A 17353-nucleotide genomic window follows, 5' to 3' on the forward strand; every position below is an offset into this window, starting at 1 on the left:
TAACAGTATATGTTTACTTAAAAAAAATCCAAAAATTGAATTAAAATCTTTTGACATACAGGGAGAAAAATGGACTGCTTTAAATTAAACAAGGAACATCTTTTTAAAAAGACCTTTTTTTTTTTTTGTACAATTCAAGGATGCTTGGGAAAAACACAGAAAACATTTGCCAGATACAGAAGCTGAAGATTTCGTACCACAATTTACTTACAATTTTTAGCTTCTAGATAGCTACAATTTAAGAAATAATTAAAACATTTGTTAACATTGGAAAGTATACAGTAAACTTTTTTTTCAGACTAAAACCTGCTATTACCTTAAATGTAATATACGTCTATTTGTAGTTAAAAGAAGTACCAAGTGAATGGTTTTAACCTTTTCAGAAAAGTGTTTATACTGGACTTCTGGTAATCTTCCCAGATAATATATAATCCTACACTGATTGGTCTTTTAAGATACATCATTATTCTTTTACTTTCAATGCTAATTAATTTGTAACACTAAACACCCCTTTCCTCCTCCATTTTTAGGTTTCAGGATCAATGAAAAATACCCAAAGAACTGATATAACAAAGGGTCTCAAATATACTTCTATGATTTCCACCATTTAATTGCCAAAATAAATACATGGCATTTCTTTAAGGAAGTGTTCCTTTTTTTCCCAAAGGCAAATTGAAGCTGAATGCTTGTATTTAGTTATGGCAAGAGGAGTGCAAAAAATCTGCAATAAACATTGTCCCCAATATTATATGCATAACAATTTATTACTGATGATAAATCATTTTTATAGCATGTGTAGCTTACAAAGTGAATAGTAAAAATCAAAAGCTTTGATTAAGTTTATGTCATAAAGAACAATAACTTTCTGGAAATCAAGCTATTACTTTAAAATCTGATAGGCTGAGAAGAATTTGAATTATATTACTCCATAAATATGGAATCTCTTCCCCAGAAGTGTGAAATTATATTAATAACACTAAGTCTCTAGCCCTCTAATATATATCCCCGGTCTAATCTCAACATTTTCCCATTTTTTATTTGCTTTGTCTGAATTGGTCACCGGGAAATAGATGACAAAAGGGAAAAGGAATCATTTTCTTAATGTCGTCACATTCGTAGGATGATTGTGTGTGTGTTTTGGAGTGTGGATATGTATGTGTGATTTTTTTTCCGTTCAGAACAGCCTTCTCTAGTCGACACCACTAGCATAGTGGTAAATCAAGGGCTCTGCCATCAAATTACCCTGCCTTTGAGACTTACTGTGCTGCATTAGCGAAGTTGCTGAAGTTCAAGTGCAAAATGGGAGTTATAAAGATGCATACATTAAAGCGAGGATTAGAAAGGAAAATCTATATAAAGCATTTAGAACAATCTGTGGCATATGATAAAATGCGTTACCTATTGTGATTGTACATAATTTTAAAAAGAACAAAAAATCCATCCAGCAATGTAATAGTAGTAAGCATAAAATGACATTACGTCATTATTTGAATATGAGAATAAGTTATATTCTAACTCTGTTTTCTCAATTGAAATGCTGCAAGTAATATTCCACTAGTAGCAAAAATACAATCTTTATATTATCATGTATTGAATATATTATTTTTTGGGTGGAAAAAGTAGTTTATCTTAAAAGTCTACTATTTTTAGTTGCTCCTTTTTATATCTGTTTTCTCTCCCATCAATTTTCATACTCTTGTTTTCTTTCAAATTTCTTTAAATGTACTATTGTGCCATCTTTTTTCCTTTCTTAATATCCCGTTTACTGTATCTAGTTCCCTCGCTCTATTTAGCTTCTCTCCAAGTGTATTTTCCTATATTCCTTTCTATGTTTTCATCTATCTCTATGCCATAACAGTATCAGTTTCTATTATTTTTTTTATTTTTATTCTTTCAAATTTTATGTGAGTTTATGGAGACAAAATAATTCCAGACCCACTGCAAATGTTTTTGCTCTCCTAGTCAATCCACTGTGGTCCACATGGAGATCAATAAGATCCAGGTTTGCTGGTCACTCAGGTCACTTGTACATACTGAAAGAAATTATTTATTCAGTAAAAGTTCTATTAGAATATGTTTGGAAATATCCTCACTTATGTCTCTTTCTTACAACTATTTTTCCTTACTATCCAATAAGATGCTCACACTTTTCATTATAAACTCTTGAGTTCAGTCATTTCTCTGGGTACTAGCCCTTTCTAATCAAAATAAAAATTAAACTCATTGTGTTTAATTTCTTCTCAGTGAGCAGTTGTTTGTAAATTTCACTAATTAATATGAAAATGCCTTGATGACTGAGACCATGTCTTATATATCTTTATAATACACTGGTTATCTAACAGTATGCTTTATAAAAATGAAAGGAAACATTATAATATAGTAGTAAGTTCCTAATATATGTCAATGACTTACAAAAGATTAATTTAAAATATGATTCTAACTGTAAGTACCTCAAGAATTAGCATTCTTGCTAAATTTCTGCTACTAAAATGTTTAATAAGTGAGTCAAAGTGTTTTATATTTTGGATCAGATATAATGCAATATTCTTAAAATTATATCATACAGGAGATTGTTTTCTTTTTCCATGACTGATTCTCTGGGTTAGAACAATTATCTTTGAGTGAAGACGTCATACTTAATGGTAAAATTTTCTGTGGGAAAGTGTATTCCCTTTGGCAGTTGTGCCAACTGTTTTGTTCCTTTTCTCATTTTCCTATGAGATTGTGTCAAATTAAAAATTGTTTGGGAAAACTCAGAGTTTAAGCTTCATAGGAGCAGACCTTATTTTATTCACTGCTCTGTTCCCAGTGTCTAGCGTACAGTAGCTGATGAATAAATTAATTTACACAAAATATTACTGGGTACTTAAAAGGAAGTTAGATGAATTCAAGAAAAATCAAGTATCACTGACTTGAGTTGGATTTACATTGGGAACTCTAATTTTAGCTCATTTAAACAAAGTAATTAGTATATAATTCCAAGTAAGAATCTAGGAGGCAAAATGAATACAAAATAATCTAACTTTTAAAAAGAATGGCAATTTTGAGATTCCTCTAGCTGAGAGGGTGCTCAGTTTATCCTTGTATGATCAGCTGAGCACACCCTATACCACAAAAAAGTTTAATACTTGTAATATTTTAATTAAAAATCCCCATGCTTGTTAAATCATAGGTTAAACATAGAAGGTATAACTTCAATGTGTTAAAATATTTCTTCCAGTAACAAACACAATTTTAATAATGTATAATGATGAAATTTTTTTTCTGCTTTTCAGAATATTTCAGGTTTTCAAACTGAGGCTAAACTTACTGGACTGGAACCAGTCAGCACCTATTCTATGAGCATATCTGCCTTTACCAAAGTTGGAAATGGCAATCAATTTAGTAATGTACTAAAATTCACAACCCAAGAATCAGGTTAGACATGGTTTTTTAACCTAAAATATTTCCTTTTGTATTTAACCCTTTTCCTTTCCTTTCCTTTCTCAGTTTATGTGATAAAATATCATTTTTAAAAGTCTACTCAAAGGGAACTTGAATTTCAATGCTTTAAAGCTAGACTGGGTCTTGTCTGTGATCAAATATATGGCTCATATATATATATACATGCACGTGTTTTCCTTCCTTCCTTCCTTCCTTCCTTCCTTCCTTCCTTCCTTCCTTCCTTCTTTCTTTCTTTCTTTCTTTCTTTCTTTCTTTCTTTCTGTTTGATCTGAGGAAGTTGAAATAAATGACTAGTTTAGGGAAAAAGTAAGCTTCTAGATATCTGTGAAAATTACCTAATTCTTAGGACCATCTGAGACAATTGGGGGGAAAAAAGGAGAAATGAAACATAGTCACTTTTCACAGGTTGACTTCTATTTTCATAAAACGATACCTATGATTATTTTTCAGAAGATGTGTGCTCACATTTAAAAATCACTAGTCACCATGTAAGCTTCTACTTTCCCCTAGTCCATCTGTAACTCATAGAGAGGACTGTGAAGATGGTGAAATACCATTGGTCGAATTAAGCAGCTTGCCTACATGTGTCATGTACATGTTTGTATACTGAATAGTCTTCATTTATGGCCTAGCATGGTGGCTTAGAAACTTACTTTTCCTTCTCTTAACTAGAACATATGTTTCAAGGTACCTCTTAATCATACTCACTTTTTTTTTTCTGTCAGTTGTTATTGAATGAGCATAAGATCCTGTTCTAATCATTTCTTCTCTTTGCTTCTGGATATACTCGCTCTTGTTTGAGTAAACCTCTAAATTGAAATCAGAGATCACTCACTGATAAATTAATAATTCTTTGCATTAATTTATGAATATAGGAGACTTTTTCATAGCATACCTATAAGACAGGCTAAGTGAATAGTATTTGTAGTGTATAAAAGTGTGTGCTCTGAAGTCAGTATATGGATTTGAATCCAACCTCTGTGACCTACTAATTATATAACCTTGGGAAAGGCCCTGGACTTCTCTGAGCCTCTATATCCTTAACTGAAAAGAAACACACATTAGCAGTAGCCATGTATCAGATTATTATGAAAGAATATTTGAATAGATCCATATTCCATACTTGTTAGAATGTCAGACACACAATAAGTGCTCAAAAATTATTACTGTTGCCCCTATTCCTGTATTACTGACAAAGAAGCTATGATTCAGACAGATTAGATGAAAAGGACTAAGAACATTAGTGAAGAAACTGAACTAGAATATCAGCCTCTGACCTCCAGTGAAAGGTGGATATGATGATAGGAAGTACATATTATAAGTGAGTGATACTATATAAAAATGCTAAACCTATAAAGAAAAAACATTTTAATAATTTATACATATATCAGGTTAATAAAAAATCAAGGCTAATCTTGTAGACAGTGCTCTGTAAACCAACAAATATTTTTATCGCTAAAATAAAGTTGTTCCACAAAATTTTGTGCTTTGATTGGTTAAATAAAATTTTCAGCTTTAGTGTTATAATACTATCCGCTGGTTAATTAATCGCTTTTAGGTTCACAAAGTCAGTGAAATCCATGTTCACAAAATCAAGGTTTATAAACGAAACTTAAGGAAGGAGTCAACTGTCTCCTATTAACCTATTGATTGAAAATATTGTTACGTATTTTTCAAAATAAGGAAGCAAATAGTTAATGACATTTAATAGCCAGAATCCTGGATCAGCCAGGAAATTATCTTTTCTGTAATTTTAAATGCCACTCATTCCCTAAGTATTCTCCTTCAGTTCTGATGCCTTAATCTTACAGAGGAAGAAGGGTTCGTAAAGATATAAATTTAGACTAAAGGAGAGAACTATAGGCAAGTTAGAAACTACTTGAATATCTTAAATAACTATATTTTACATGATGACAGCAAGTTTTTTTCTCTCACTACTTGTTTGTAATCCACAAATTGACTATATTCTAATTTTCCTTCTAGCATCCTCTTTTTACTGTAATGGGAAAATCTATGCTAACATTAGAGAACATTAGATAATTAAACATTTCCATGGGAAATAACCAGTCACTTTGGTGGGCTGAGGTACTACTCTTTAATCAGACCTACCAGACAGAGTGAACCTCTGAGAAACTGGGTTACTTCCAAGTGAATTCAGGGAAGTTCTACAAAAAACTTGGACTGATTTTAATCTTCCCTCCAGTGATTTTTAATAAGGTACTGAGGAATCAGGTCTTCACAGTTTTTCCAAAGAACTCATCCAAATATAAAAGCAAACCCTTTAAATTGGTTACATGTTTGCTAGTACCGTTAGGTCCATATGTGCCACATCAGGGAGGCACCTACATCTATATTTTGCATAAAAAGTTTCATAATAAAGTATTGCTAAGACTGCCTCTTATGAACATCCTCTGATGAAGAGATAGAGAACCGGCTTCAATCATTGCCTGAGCTTGAAGCCATAGTTTCTTCTGAGGATTGGAGGGTGGGATGGCTATTTTGGCCTGCGAAAATATGCAGTGACTAGTTCAGTACTGTAAGAATTAACATGAGAGCAAAGAAAATGGGCCAACTGCCATTTGGTTCAGACTTTGTGAAGAACTTTTGGAGCACAAGTGGAAAGGTGGCTTTGTTAATTGTTTATTCTCTGTACTCCTAAAGAATTTTACCTAGCAATCACACAATTAAATTTGTTTACTGCATGTCTATAAATTTTAACTTTAGGAATTTGTTTATCTCTTCAGTTCCAGATGCTGTACAGAACATACAGTGTATGGCAACTAGCTGGCGGTCAGCTTTGGTGAGGTGGGATCCACCCAAAAAGTCAAATGGAATAATTACACATTATACGATAACAGTTGAAAGAAATTCTACAAGAGTCTCTCCCCAAGATCACATGTATACTTTCATGAAACTTCTTGCCAATACCTCCTATGTCTTTAAAATAAGAGCTTCAACCTCAGCTGGTGAAGGGGATGAAAGTACATGCAACATCAGCACTCTGCCTGAAACAGGTAACTAGTCTGAAACAGGTAATTTACCTGAAAGAGATAACTAACTGGAAACAGGTAACTATTCTGGATGATGTCATACATTTGTCAATATTGTTTGTAATCTTTACAGCACATTTATCTAAAGATATGAAAGAAATATTAAAAATTACAGCACATACTTTTTTATCCCATGTGTGACCAGAGTACCAGCTGTGGTGTACATTATCCCCTCTCCACAATTTTGGGACATTGGAAGGAGGAAAAAAGAGAAAATCTGCTTTCTTGTGTTTCCACAAATATCTGCGCTTTACTATCCAAACTTACTGAATTATGTTTTATCATAATTTAAAATATAGAATGAGCATGATAAACTTTTCCACCTCTCTCTCTTTTTGTCTTAATTGATCTTACCGAATTCTAGATGCTTCCCTGAATTCTATAGTGGCAGTGTCAGATTCACTTTCATCTATTTCTTCCCTATGTATCAGGCTTTACCTTTTATATTATTTGAATAAAAATGTCCAGGTCACTGAGCCCTGGTCTACAAAGCAGAAAACTCTCAATCTCTGTAGCAGTGGTCCATCGTATGTCACAATCTCCTTCATCCTCTACCTTCTCCAATAGAGTACCTTCTCATATGAATGAAAACCTAATTCCTTCCTGAAAACACAGCTTTCCTTGTGGTCCTCCCTAATGGGCATTGTGGGCACTGGCATAATTGTTTTTCTCTGGCTCATCCAGAGCCTCTATCTTGGAAACATTTTTTAACGCTTTTCTCCTTTTGAAATTAGCGTCACCCAATTTTACTCCACTTTTGTGCCCTTGAGACTGTAAAGCACAGGACTTTGCAACACGGCATACTTTCTCCCTCATTTCAGCATTCCAGTCAATATTCTTCTCGTCTCATCCTTCCAGTGCAACCTTACTTCAGACTCCAGTGTTTCCCTATTCTGCTGGGATGGATGAATTTCAACACCTTTCTCTTGATCCTTAAATCTCAAACCACGTAATTGTGACTCATCTTCCAGGAGATTCCCAAGTCTGAGAGGATTCTACTGTTTGTTTTCACCAGATACTGGCTGACGAATAGTGCTAGAAAAAAGTAGAAATGGTTCTATCTGTTCAGCTATAAATTAACCTTCTCTAACTCTCCCAGCTGCTCCAGTCTGCTATTCATCCCTCGTTTATACCTATCAGTTCTCCATAAGAAAGTTCTGCTCTCATTCTGAACATAGTCTACTCCCACTATCATCCATATTTATTGTTGTCATTCGTTTTACTCATAATATCAAATACATGGATTTGCCCTCCTTCAGACTTTGTCCATATCTTTATTTATGCTCTCCAGATACCCTCTCTTAGCAATGTTATTGCCTTTCTGTTTTTGGGAATCTAGCTGCTCATTTTTGTTTCGATCCCATGTCTCCTCTAGAACATTACTTCATCAATTCAATCTATTTTCTCCTGGATTTTATCTTCTCTCTCTCATGCACTCATGCATCACTACATGTACACATGCACATACATACACATTGTTAGAAAATTTAAACCAAGGACCAGGTTGGTACTATGTTTCCCCAAAAATAAGACCTAGCCAGACAATCAGCTCTAATGTGTCTTTTGGAGCAAAAATTAATATAAGATCTGGTATTATATTATATTATACTATATTATATTATATTATGTCATGTCATGTCATGTCATATCATATTGTATCATATTAAAGATCCGGTCTTATATTATAGTAAAATGAGACCGGGTCTTGTATTAATTTTTGCTCCAAAGGACGCATTTGAGCTGATTGTATGGCTAGGTCTTATTTTCGGGGAAACACAGTATATCAACCTCAAACATATTCAAAATGGAGGGGGGACAGCTGGATAGCTCAGTTGGTTAGACCACGGACTCTGAACAACAAGGTTGCCGGTTCGACTCCCACAAGAGATAAGGGAAGGTGGACTGTGCCCCCTGCAATTAGATTGAAAACAAACAAACAAACAAACAACAACAACAACAAAAAACAGCAACTGGACTTGGAGCTGAGCTACGCCTCCACAGCTAAGATTAAAAGGACAACAACTTGACTTGGAGCTGATGGGTCCTGGGAAAAAACACTCTGTTCCCCAATAAAGTCCTGTTAAAACAAACAAACAAAAAACATATTCAAAATGGAATTTATGTTATATAGGGGTGATAATGAAAGGAGATGTAGGAGATGGCTCAGAATACTCCAAATGTTTTACTTACTCTAATTGTCTAGAAAATATATCCCAGAACTCATCAGCGATTAGAATCTGGTTTCTGTCTAGCTTTCCATTCGTAAGTCCCTCCTCTGTACCTCTTCATATAGCTGATGTCTCTAGCCACTCTTCCATTTATTCAGCACATTAGATTTCATGTGTTCAATTAAAAATAATTATTAAGCACCTGCTATGGGCTAATAATTGATTAGATTCTCTTTAAACATATGCAACACTTTTTCACTATCAGATTGCTTTGCTTCCTGTAGCTGTACTGCTTTTCTCTCTCTCTGTCACAAAAATTTGTATTCATTCTTAAAAGCCCAGCTTGACTCTGTGAGGTTTTTGCTTTTTTAAGTCTTCAATGATATGCCACGTTTTAAAGCTACAGATTTCTGGAATTCACCCCAAACTTGCTGAATCAAGGCTGCAAGAGGTGAAGCCCAAGAACCTGTTCTATACTTTTAAGCATATCTCCAGGTGATCTGACATTTTGAGAAGTACTGGAGTAGATTACCCAGGAATTTTGATGGCAGGTGATATGTGGCAGTGAGGACAGGCAAACAGTGTCAGAGAGGTCCAGAAAGGGATGACAGGTGTTTCCCCAGTGGGTGGGCAGAAGATCATTGCTATGCAGACTGGGGGGGAAGGAATTATGTTCAAATCCAGGCAGGCGGTCTGCATCAGGGTGGTCTAGCACCAGGTAAAATGGTCTTGATCATTGGACAGGAGCTGAGTCTTAGAGAACTGGGGGTGGGGGGTGGGGGAAAGCTAGGACAATGTTCTAAGATAAATGAGAGGTTCAAGACTCTAAAAACAAGGTAAGCAACTACTCATTATTGTTGAGTCCACTGGTACTCAAGATGACTCTGTAGTCACAGGATCAAAGCGACATTCAGTTAGTAGAACTGAGACACATAATCAAAGTGTAATATTTACTTGATGTAGAGCCATCGGAACTGAAGGTTCAGGTGTTTGTAAAAAAACAACAAAATTATTTAATTAAGGATTTAAATTGGATCTTAACTCAGGATTAAAAGACCACACGAGTGGGGGTTGAAGGCATTCTAAATCAGTGAATTAGGCCGCTATTAGACATATTGTGCAGTGTACTGTGCACTCAGTGCTATAGGACAAATGTTTCTCAAAGTTTGAACTTCAGGCTCCCGACATCAGAATGTGCTCTCCTGAGCTCCTACTCCAGAACTATGGAATCAGAATTTGGAAATTACGATTCACAGATCTTCGAAACAAGATATGTGGGTAACACAGTGCTGACATTTGAGAACCGCTCTATTCCACTGTAGATTCTTTGCTTGTGGGGACTCTATCTTATTTGTCTTTGTTTCACTCACAGTTCCTAGCAGAAAGCCTTGGGAATTGTAGCCACTCAAATGTTTATAGAAGAAAGAAATGAATTGTTTTCCTATGAAATTCATGATTTTTCAGAAGGGCTTTTTTTTTTACTCCATTACGGTATAGTATTTCCACCAGGTGAAAGTATAGATATTTTCTTCCAGGCAAATATGTTTCTTTTTCAATTAGGGAGAGTCATTCATATAAAACATGGGTATTAATTGCTGCTCCCAAATTATTTAAATAATTTTTCCGTCTTTACAATTAAGTTTCAGGTCTAGTAGGTCATTATATTTATGATTACAATACTTATTAGGTAAATAATTGTCTTTATCTGGGTTCATATGAATTGTTTGTTGATGAGATATGCGTCAGGAAGAACTGGAGAGTCATTGTTCAGAATGGAAACAGTTTTATAGCTGTTGCAAACTAGTAATTTATGGCGGTCCCAGATTAGTCACAGTGTATAGGCAGCTCTGAGTCACTGACTCTGTGCGTATTTTTGACATAAAGTAAAATCAAATTTGGCTCACTCTCTCACTACCTAGTGTCTGATCTTAACATTCCTTCTAGGGATTATTGGGTGTTTTTCTCAGTGTAAACTTGGTCATATCTGAGTGCAGTTAAACATGCGTCATGATGATTGAATTTATGAGGAGATTAGTGTTTGGTGTCTAAACTGGTTCCCTTGTCACAGTCAAGCATGTTGGGATAGAGAGAATATAGATGAAGTCCCCCAAACTTGGTACTTTTAACAGTATTTAATGTCAAAATATATTATGTGTACCAATAAAAATATTTTATAGCAAGTTCATGTGCCTGTAAGACAACTTTCAGAATCTCAAGTTAGTTCAAAGTGCATGCACTTATATATGTTATTCTCAAATCTTGGTAAATGTAGTGATTTAATATTGAGTTTTGAAAACTTCTTTTTTTTTTTTTTTTGAAGATACTTTTACAGTTTGGATTTATTCAAAGCTCTTCCAAGTTCAGTAATTTAGACACACAGGAAAATAAGCTGCATCCTTCAGATGCCCAAAACCTAACTGAGGGAAAGTAAAATATGCAGTTGTAGTTTTTAGGAGTGTTCTTTTCTGCATTGATTTCTTTATTAGCTTTTTGTCAATGGGAGATATCAGGTACCTGTAGGGACCCACTGCAAGTCCACTGAATTTGCAATTATATTAATGGCACAGCGTGATTGCGTGGGGATGTGTTCAATTTCCCTGTTTCTTTTTGTCTCCCTTCTACTCTTGGTTCTTTCAAATATCTTTATTGTTTAATAGATTCTCAGTCCTCTTCTACAGAGCCTTGACCACCATTCCCCTAAGAACTGTTTAAGAAGTGTATTTGTTATGCACTTTATTTGGATCCCTGTGTTTTGGAACTCTAAGAATTCATACTGTTCTTTAGTAGCATTTAAGAGATTGCGTGTAGGTGGTGAAAGTGTTTCTTAGGGTTGCAAATTAATTCACTCATTTAAAAGTTCACTTTTTCTTTTGTCTGACTCCCACTAACATTGCTTTCCTCACCCATCTTCTCGGTCGAGATAAGAAGTCAAACATGCAGGAAAATTGCATGATCCTGTTTGTTCTTAAGCAAATGAATTGACACATTCTACTTACCAGTCAGTAACTGCTGAAAGCACAAAAGACATTAGAGTTGCCTGTCACAGATCATAGAGCAATAGCTATTAGCATTGCTACTGTAATTGAAATTCAAGTATTTTATAAAATATCTTTCACACAGACTTCAGTTTTAAAATTAATCCTTTTCTTAAGAGTGAACATCAGATGAGCAATATCTTTTAAACTTGTAGTGTAGAGGACATTTGAACAACGTATTCTCATGTAAGCTTACTAGGTGCAGGCTCTGTATTTGGGTTTCAAGACCCATGTTTGACTCCTGAATGAATGGCATTGGTGATCTCTGCTCTGCATGACCAAGTAACTCTACCATTATTGTAATATCCAATAAATACAAAGCAATTAAGTACAGACCTCATTGATAGCTTCAGAATTGCTTTATAGGAAAAGTTTAAACTCAGTAACCTAATTGGAAGAGGAAGATATGGTCTTGAATCTGGAGTTTCATAGGCAGATACAGTTCATGTTTAGTTAGATTGCCTGATATAGATCAATAAAATAGCCAAGTTTGCTAAGTATTTTTGTTGTTGTTGTTGTTCCTAAGTATGCTATGAGAAAATGTCAACTGTGCATACCAAAGGTATTCTTACTTTTATTTGAGCTATCTTAGGTGGGGTTGGGGGTGGGAATGAGGTTGGTTAGGGAGATCTGAAGATTATGGGTGTGCTAACACACTCATGGTAAGCCACCCTGTGGAAACATCACTATATGAAAATAGTGAGATTAGAGATAGAGGGGAGTAAATGGGAATTCAAAGCAACAGCAAGAGAAAACACACTGTGGAATGAAGGAATGTAATACAAGGGCTCAAGTTGAGATGGAAGTATGACTAGAGCAGAGGGCATTGCATTGGAAAGAGTGTAGAGGGAAGTTTGAATAACTAAAATGGACCTTACTCTGCTCTTAGTTTAACATAACTGTGGCAGAAGTTTGAATATAATATCATGGAAAATTGTTCACCCTTTGGTTTTCATCCCAACAAACATTAATTAAAAAAAGAAAGAAAGAAAGAAAATTGTTCAACCTACTAAATTTAAAGTAAGAAACAACATAAGAAATTCTAAAATAAGTTGATTGTTTTGGGCCATTTTACTAAAACACTGTAGTATTCTCTTTAGATGGAGAGGGATTTGTTCATTACATATTTACTGAGCCTCCCAAGTCACAAAGAACAAATGCCACAGTCATTTCAATGGCTCATAGGTCTTTTTGCAACTCAGCATTCTATTTCCTTAGTTGTATGTATCTCCTCCTTCATCTTTTGAAATATATCCTTAAATGCCACCTCTTCAAAGAGGATCTGACTTATTTATGATTGAACCTTCTCCCAGCTAGAATTTCCTAACCCCTTCCCTGCTCTGCTTTTCTCTATGTGTGTCATTGTCTAGGGATCTGTCCTCATGACAATGCATGCTCCATGAGGACAGGAATTTTTCTTTGTGTAGTTCACACCTATTGCCAGTACCCAGAAATGTATCTGGCATACAGTGATACTCAATAAATATATTATGAAAGAATTAATAAATGAAACAATCAACACATAGGCCTAGAAGAATGATAGGCACAAAGTAAACACTATGCATGTGTTTAAGTAGAAACTTTCAATCGCAAAATTATGTTTAGACATTTATGTGGTAAAATATCTAAGAAAGACATGTCTTTTGGATTATATTTTTTTCGAATGAAACATTTTATTTTGAGATAGTTGTAGATTCACGTGTAGTTGTAAGAAATAATATAGAGAAATCCTGTGTTCTCTTTATCCAATTTCCTCCAATGGTAATATCTTCTAAAACTGTAGTACAATATCACAGCCACCATGTTTATATCAGTGCAATCAAAATAGAGAAGATTTCCCTGGAATAATCCCTCGTTACCTTGTTATAGCCACATCCAATTCCTGCCCACCTTTCTTGCACCTCCCAACATTTTAACCCTCTGACAACCACTGACCTGTTCTATATTTTCTATAATTTTGTCATTTCAATGTTATATAAAAATGTGTTTGTTTGTTTTTTGCATTGATTGATGTGTTCCTGTGATTTTCTTCTTTAGCTTGTTAACACGGTAGATTATATTGATTGATTTTCTAATATTAAACAAGTCTGGTCTCTGGAATCATCCGGTTTGATCATAGTATACTTCTTTTTATATGTTACTCATTTCTATTTGTTAATATTTTTAATGATTTTTGCATCTATGCTCATGGGGGATACTGGCCTATAGTTTTGTGGATTTATTTTTCACTATCTTTGTCTTGTTTCTTTATCAGGGTAAAACTAACTTCATAATATAAATCTCTTCTAAGTTTTGGAAGAGATTGTATAGAATTGGTATTAAGTCTTTAAACACTTGATAGACTTCTCTAGTAAACTCTCTGGGACTTGAGATCTCTATTTGCAGAGTTTGAAAATTATGTTTAAGTATACTCAGGATGCAAAGTTGGACCTGAAATGTGGTATCAAACCAGTTGCAAAAAGTGATAACATAGAAACTCATAGACACAGACAATAGTTTAGTGGTTACCAGAGGGTAAGGGGGGTGGGGGTGGGGGGTGGGAGATGAAGGTAAGGGGGAGCAAATATATAGTGATGGAAGGAGAACTGACTCTGGGTGGTGAACACACAATGGGATTTATAGATGATGTAATACAGAATTGTACACCTGAAATCGATGTAATTTTACTAACAATTGTCACCCCAATAAATTTAATAATAAAAATAAGTGATAACACATTTGTCAAAAAGGAAGTCTCAAAAGAAATAAAGAAATATAGTAAGCTAAAATGTATTGAACTAATATGAGATAAAAGTAAAATACCAGGGTGTCAAAAACATGTATACAAGTGACTTGTATTCATCTTTTGTACTCGGTATATATTGAGTATTATAATTTTAATACAGTTTTTTCCTTTCTTAAAATGTGTATACATTGTTTTGGCACCCTCTGTATGTGAAAATGTATGGAATACAGTTAAAGTAGTGAAGAGAGGGAAATTTATAGCATTTAATGCATGCATTGGAAAAGAGGAAACACTTCATATCAATCATTTCCCCCTCCCATCCACTAGAATCTAGAAAAGAGAAGGAAGATCAAGCCCAAAGCATGCTGAAGGAAGAAGATAATAAAAATAAGAACAGAAATCAATGAAATTGAAAATAAAAAACAGGAAAAATCAGTGAAGCAAAGAGCTGGTTATTGAAAAGATAAAATTAACAAATCTTTAGCAAGCCTGACAATCAAAAAAAAAAAAAAAAAAGAGAGAGAGAGAAGACAAATTACCAATATTTAGGAATGAAACCAGTACACTGCAGACATCAAAAGGATAATAGGGAATAGTACTAACGATTTTACACGCACAAATTTCACACCTTAGGTGAAATGAACTCATTCTTCCAAAAAGCACAACTACATAGCCTACCTAATATGAAACAGATAATTTGAATAGCCCTATAATTATTAAGGATATTGAATCTGTAATGGTTTCCTTGAGTACCACTCTGGTAGGGAAAGGGAGGGCACCTCTCCATCATTGGCACGTGCAGGTAGAAATCCGCGTTCCCCACTGTCCCTGTTAACAACAAAGGGGAGGAAGCTGGGTGGCCGTGGGAAAGAGTGCTGCCCACTAGGATGCCACTGAGGAGGACTCCTGGCCCTGGACTCATTACTACCCCTTATGTGTTCTCCACTGACATGATGGAAAGGTCTGGTTACCTCTGGAAAGGGTGACAGTCTCGGCTCCCTATTTTGCCTTCTCTGACCTCACCCTATCAAGGATGGTTGGCATGCTACATTACTGCCTAGTGAGGGCTGAAGATAAGGTTCCCGATTTGACCCTTGTTGTCATGAGAGGGAGTCGGATCACAGTCTTTTTCCTGTGGTTTTGGGGTAGACTGTTATTGTCTAAAAGTTATCTTGCTAGGCTGCACTGTTTTTTTAGGTAGAGAGCACTGGCTTGGCTCGGGGGAGGCTTTTTAGTCTGAGCTGATTGGCATTTCCAGATTGCTGTCTTCTGGGATATGAGTCAAAAAGAAAACCCAGGGAACTCACCACTCTGTTGTTCCTTGAATCCTAAGTTCCCTTGTTGCTCTGCCTTCTCATCACCTTTCAGAGTCTCCTTATGTTTGTTTTATATTTAATGTCCACAGTTTTAGTTATAGTACTTAGTGGGAGGAATAGGGAGAATATATCTACTCCATATTCTTCAAAGCAGAAGTCCATTCATGGGGATATATTTACTACCTATGCATGCAACCCTTTTTATCCATCTATTTAAGATCAAGTTATTTGACACATATGAAGTATTATACTAGAGACTACTGGGAAGAATATGATGAAACAAATTTGCTTCTTGTGCTTTTAAAATTTAGAATTATATAATTTTATATCTTGATTGGATCACAGTCATTACCTCATCCAGTCATTTCATTTTGCTTCACGAGAAATGAAACAAAGAGGATCGTCTACTTAGTGTGCTGTAACTAATTTTAGCAGAACTCTTACTAATTCAGAACTCCTGCTAATATCTTGTGATGCCTCTCTTACCTTAGAAATTCAGCAAATCATTTGTGTTCATTGGAATCAGAATAGCTTTCTTCCATTATGGGTCATTGTGGAGTGGGGAAATTCAAGTTCATTATACAAATTTCGTCATTCATTTTTGCAGATAGATTTATGATGTAAGCATATGCATACTTTTGTCCAAATATGGATTTAAAATTCAGGAAAATGAAATTTCTAATAACAAATATGTGCTTAACCTATAACATTAAAAATACTACGAGTTGACATAATAAGATCTGTAAAATACTGAAGCAAAATACATTCTGAGAAATTTTTAAAGGTCCTAGACTCATATCACATTTTTTATCCTGGATCAGTTCCAAAGGTGTAATGTCTGCTATTATGAAATTGTCTTAGGTATCAAATTATAAATTATAAATTTAAAAGTCCTTTAATTCCTTTTGCAAAAAATGAATTTGAGTTACTCTGCGTAATTCTCCTTGACTCCATTGATGCTCTAATACCTTTCATTAAGCAGACTCCAGGCATCTACTCTTTTCTTCGTCCCCGCTCCAGCTAAAGCCAGCTGTTCTTCAAGCAGCATTTTTATTAACTTATTTAGGAACTGAGGCATATCCTATTACACTGTTTTCCATTTCTGTCCTATGCAGCTGTAACTGATACTTTTCATAACAGCCTTTACATATCAACCTCCTCCCCCACTTCACCCCATTTTTCTTATTCTCTTTTACTTCCCTTTTTAAGTAAATTAAGCATGTGTGTGTGCATGCAAAAGCCCACTTCCTTCTTTTCGTCCTTTCTCCCTTTCTTCCTCTCTCCATTCTCTTTCTTTCTCTCCTTCTTTTTCTTTCTTTCTCTCCTGTTTCTCTTTCTTTCTCTCTTTCTTTCTCTCTTCTTCTCTTTCTTTCTGGTACTATATTATTTGCTAGCTTCAGGATTGTGTATTGTTTCTATGAGATTATAAACTTCAGGGGAAAATGTTTACTAATGGTATAAAAACTCAAATGATGAATAAATGAATTTTAACATTTTATTAATAATGTTATATTTAGACTCAGTTTAAAAATCAATGTGATATGAATATAAAGACAATGATTTTAACAAATAGAAGATTGTGCAAATTATTGTTAAAGTCAAAACATAGTGATTT

The 17353-nt window shown here is 34.7% G+C and overlaps 1 protein-coding gene across 3 annotated transcripts in view; it reads left to right on the forward strand.

Moving 5' to 3' along the window:
• The window catches only part of PTPRQ (protein tyrosine phosphatase receptor type Q), a 241992-nt gene that overhangs the window by 120039 nt on the left and 104600 nt on the right, over positions 1–17353 (forward strand). For all 3 annotated transcript variants that reach the window (XM_088800966.1, XM_074325366.2, XM_074325367.2), the window contains 2 exons: positions 3276–3417; positions 6189–6458. In XM_088800966.1, the coding sequence (XP_088657092.1) occupies positions 3276–3417; positions 6189–6458 (412 nt within the window). The remainder of the gene's footprint in view (positions 1–3275; positions 3418–6188; positions 6459–17353) is intronic.

This window comes from Rhinolophus sinicus, chromosome 1 (genome assembly GCF_057876585.1).
Source record: "Rhinolophus sinicus isolate RSI-liver-muscle chromosome 1, RSI-T2T, whole genome shotgun sequence".
Lineage (NCBI taxonomy): Eukaryota > Metazoa > Chordata > Mammalia > Chiroptera > Rhinolophidae > Rhinolophus > Rhinolophus sinicus.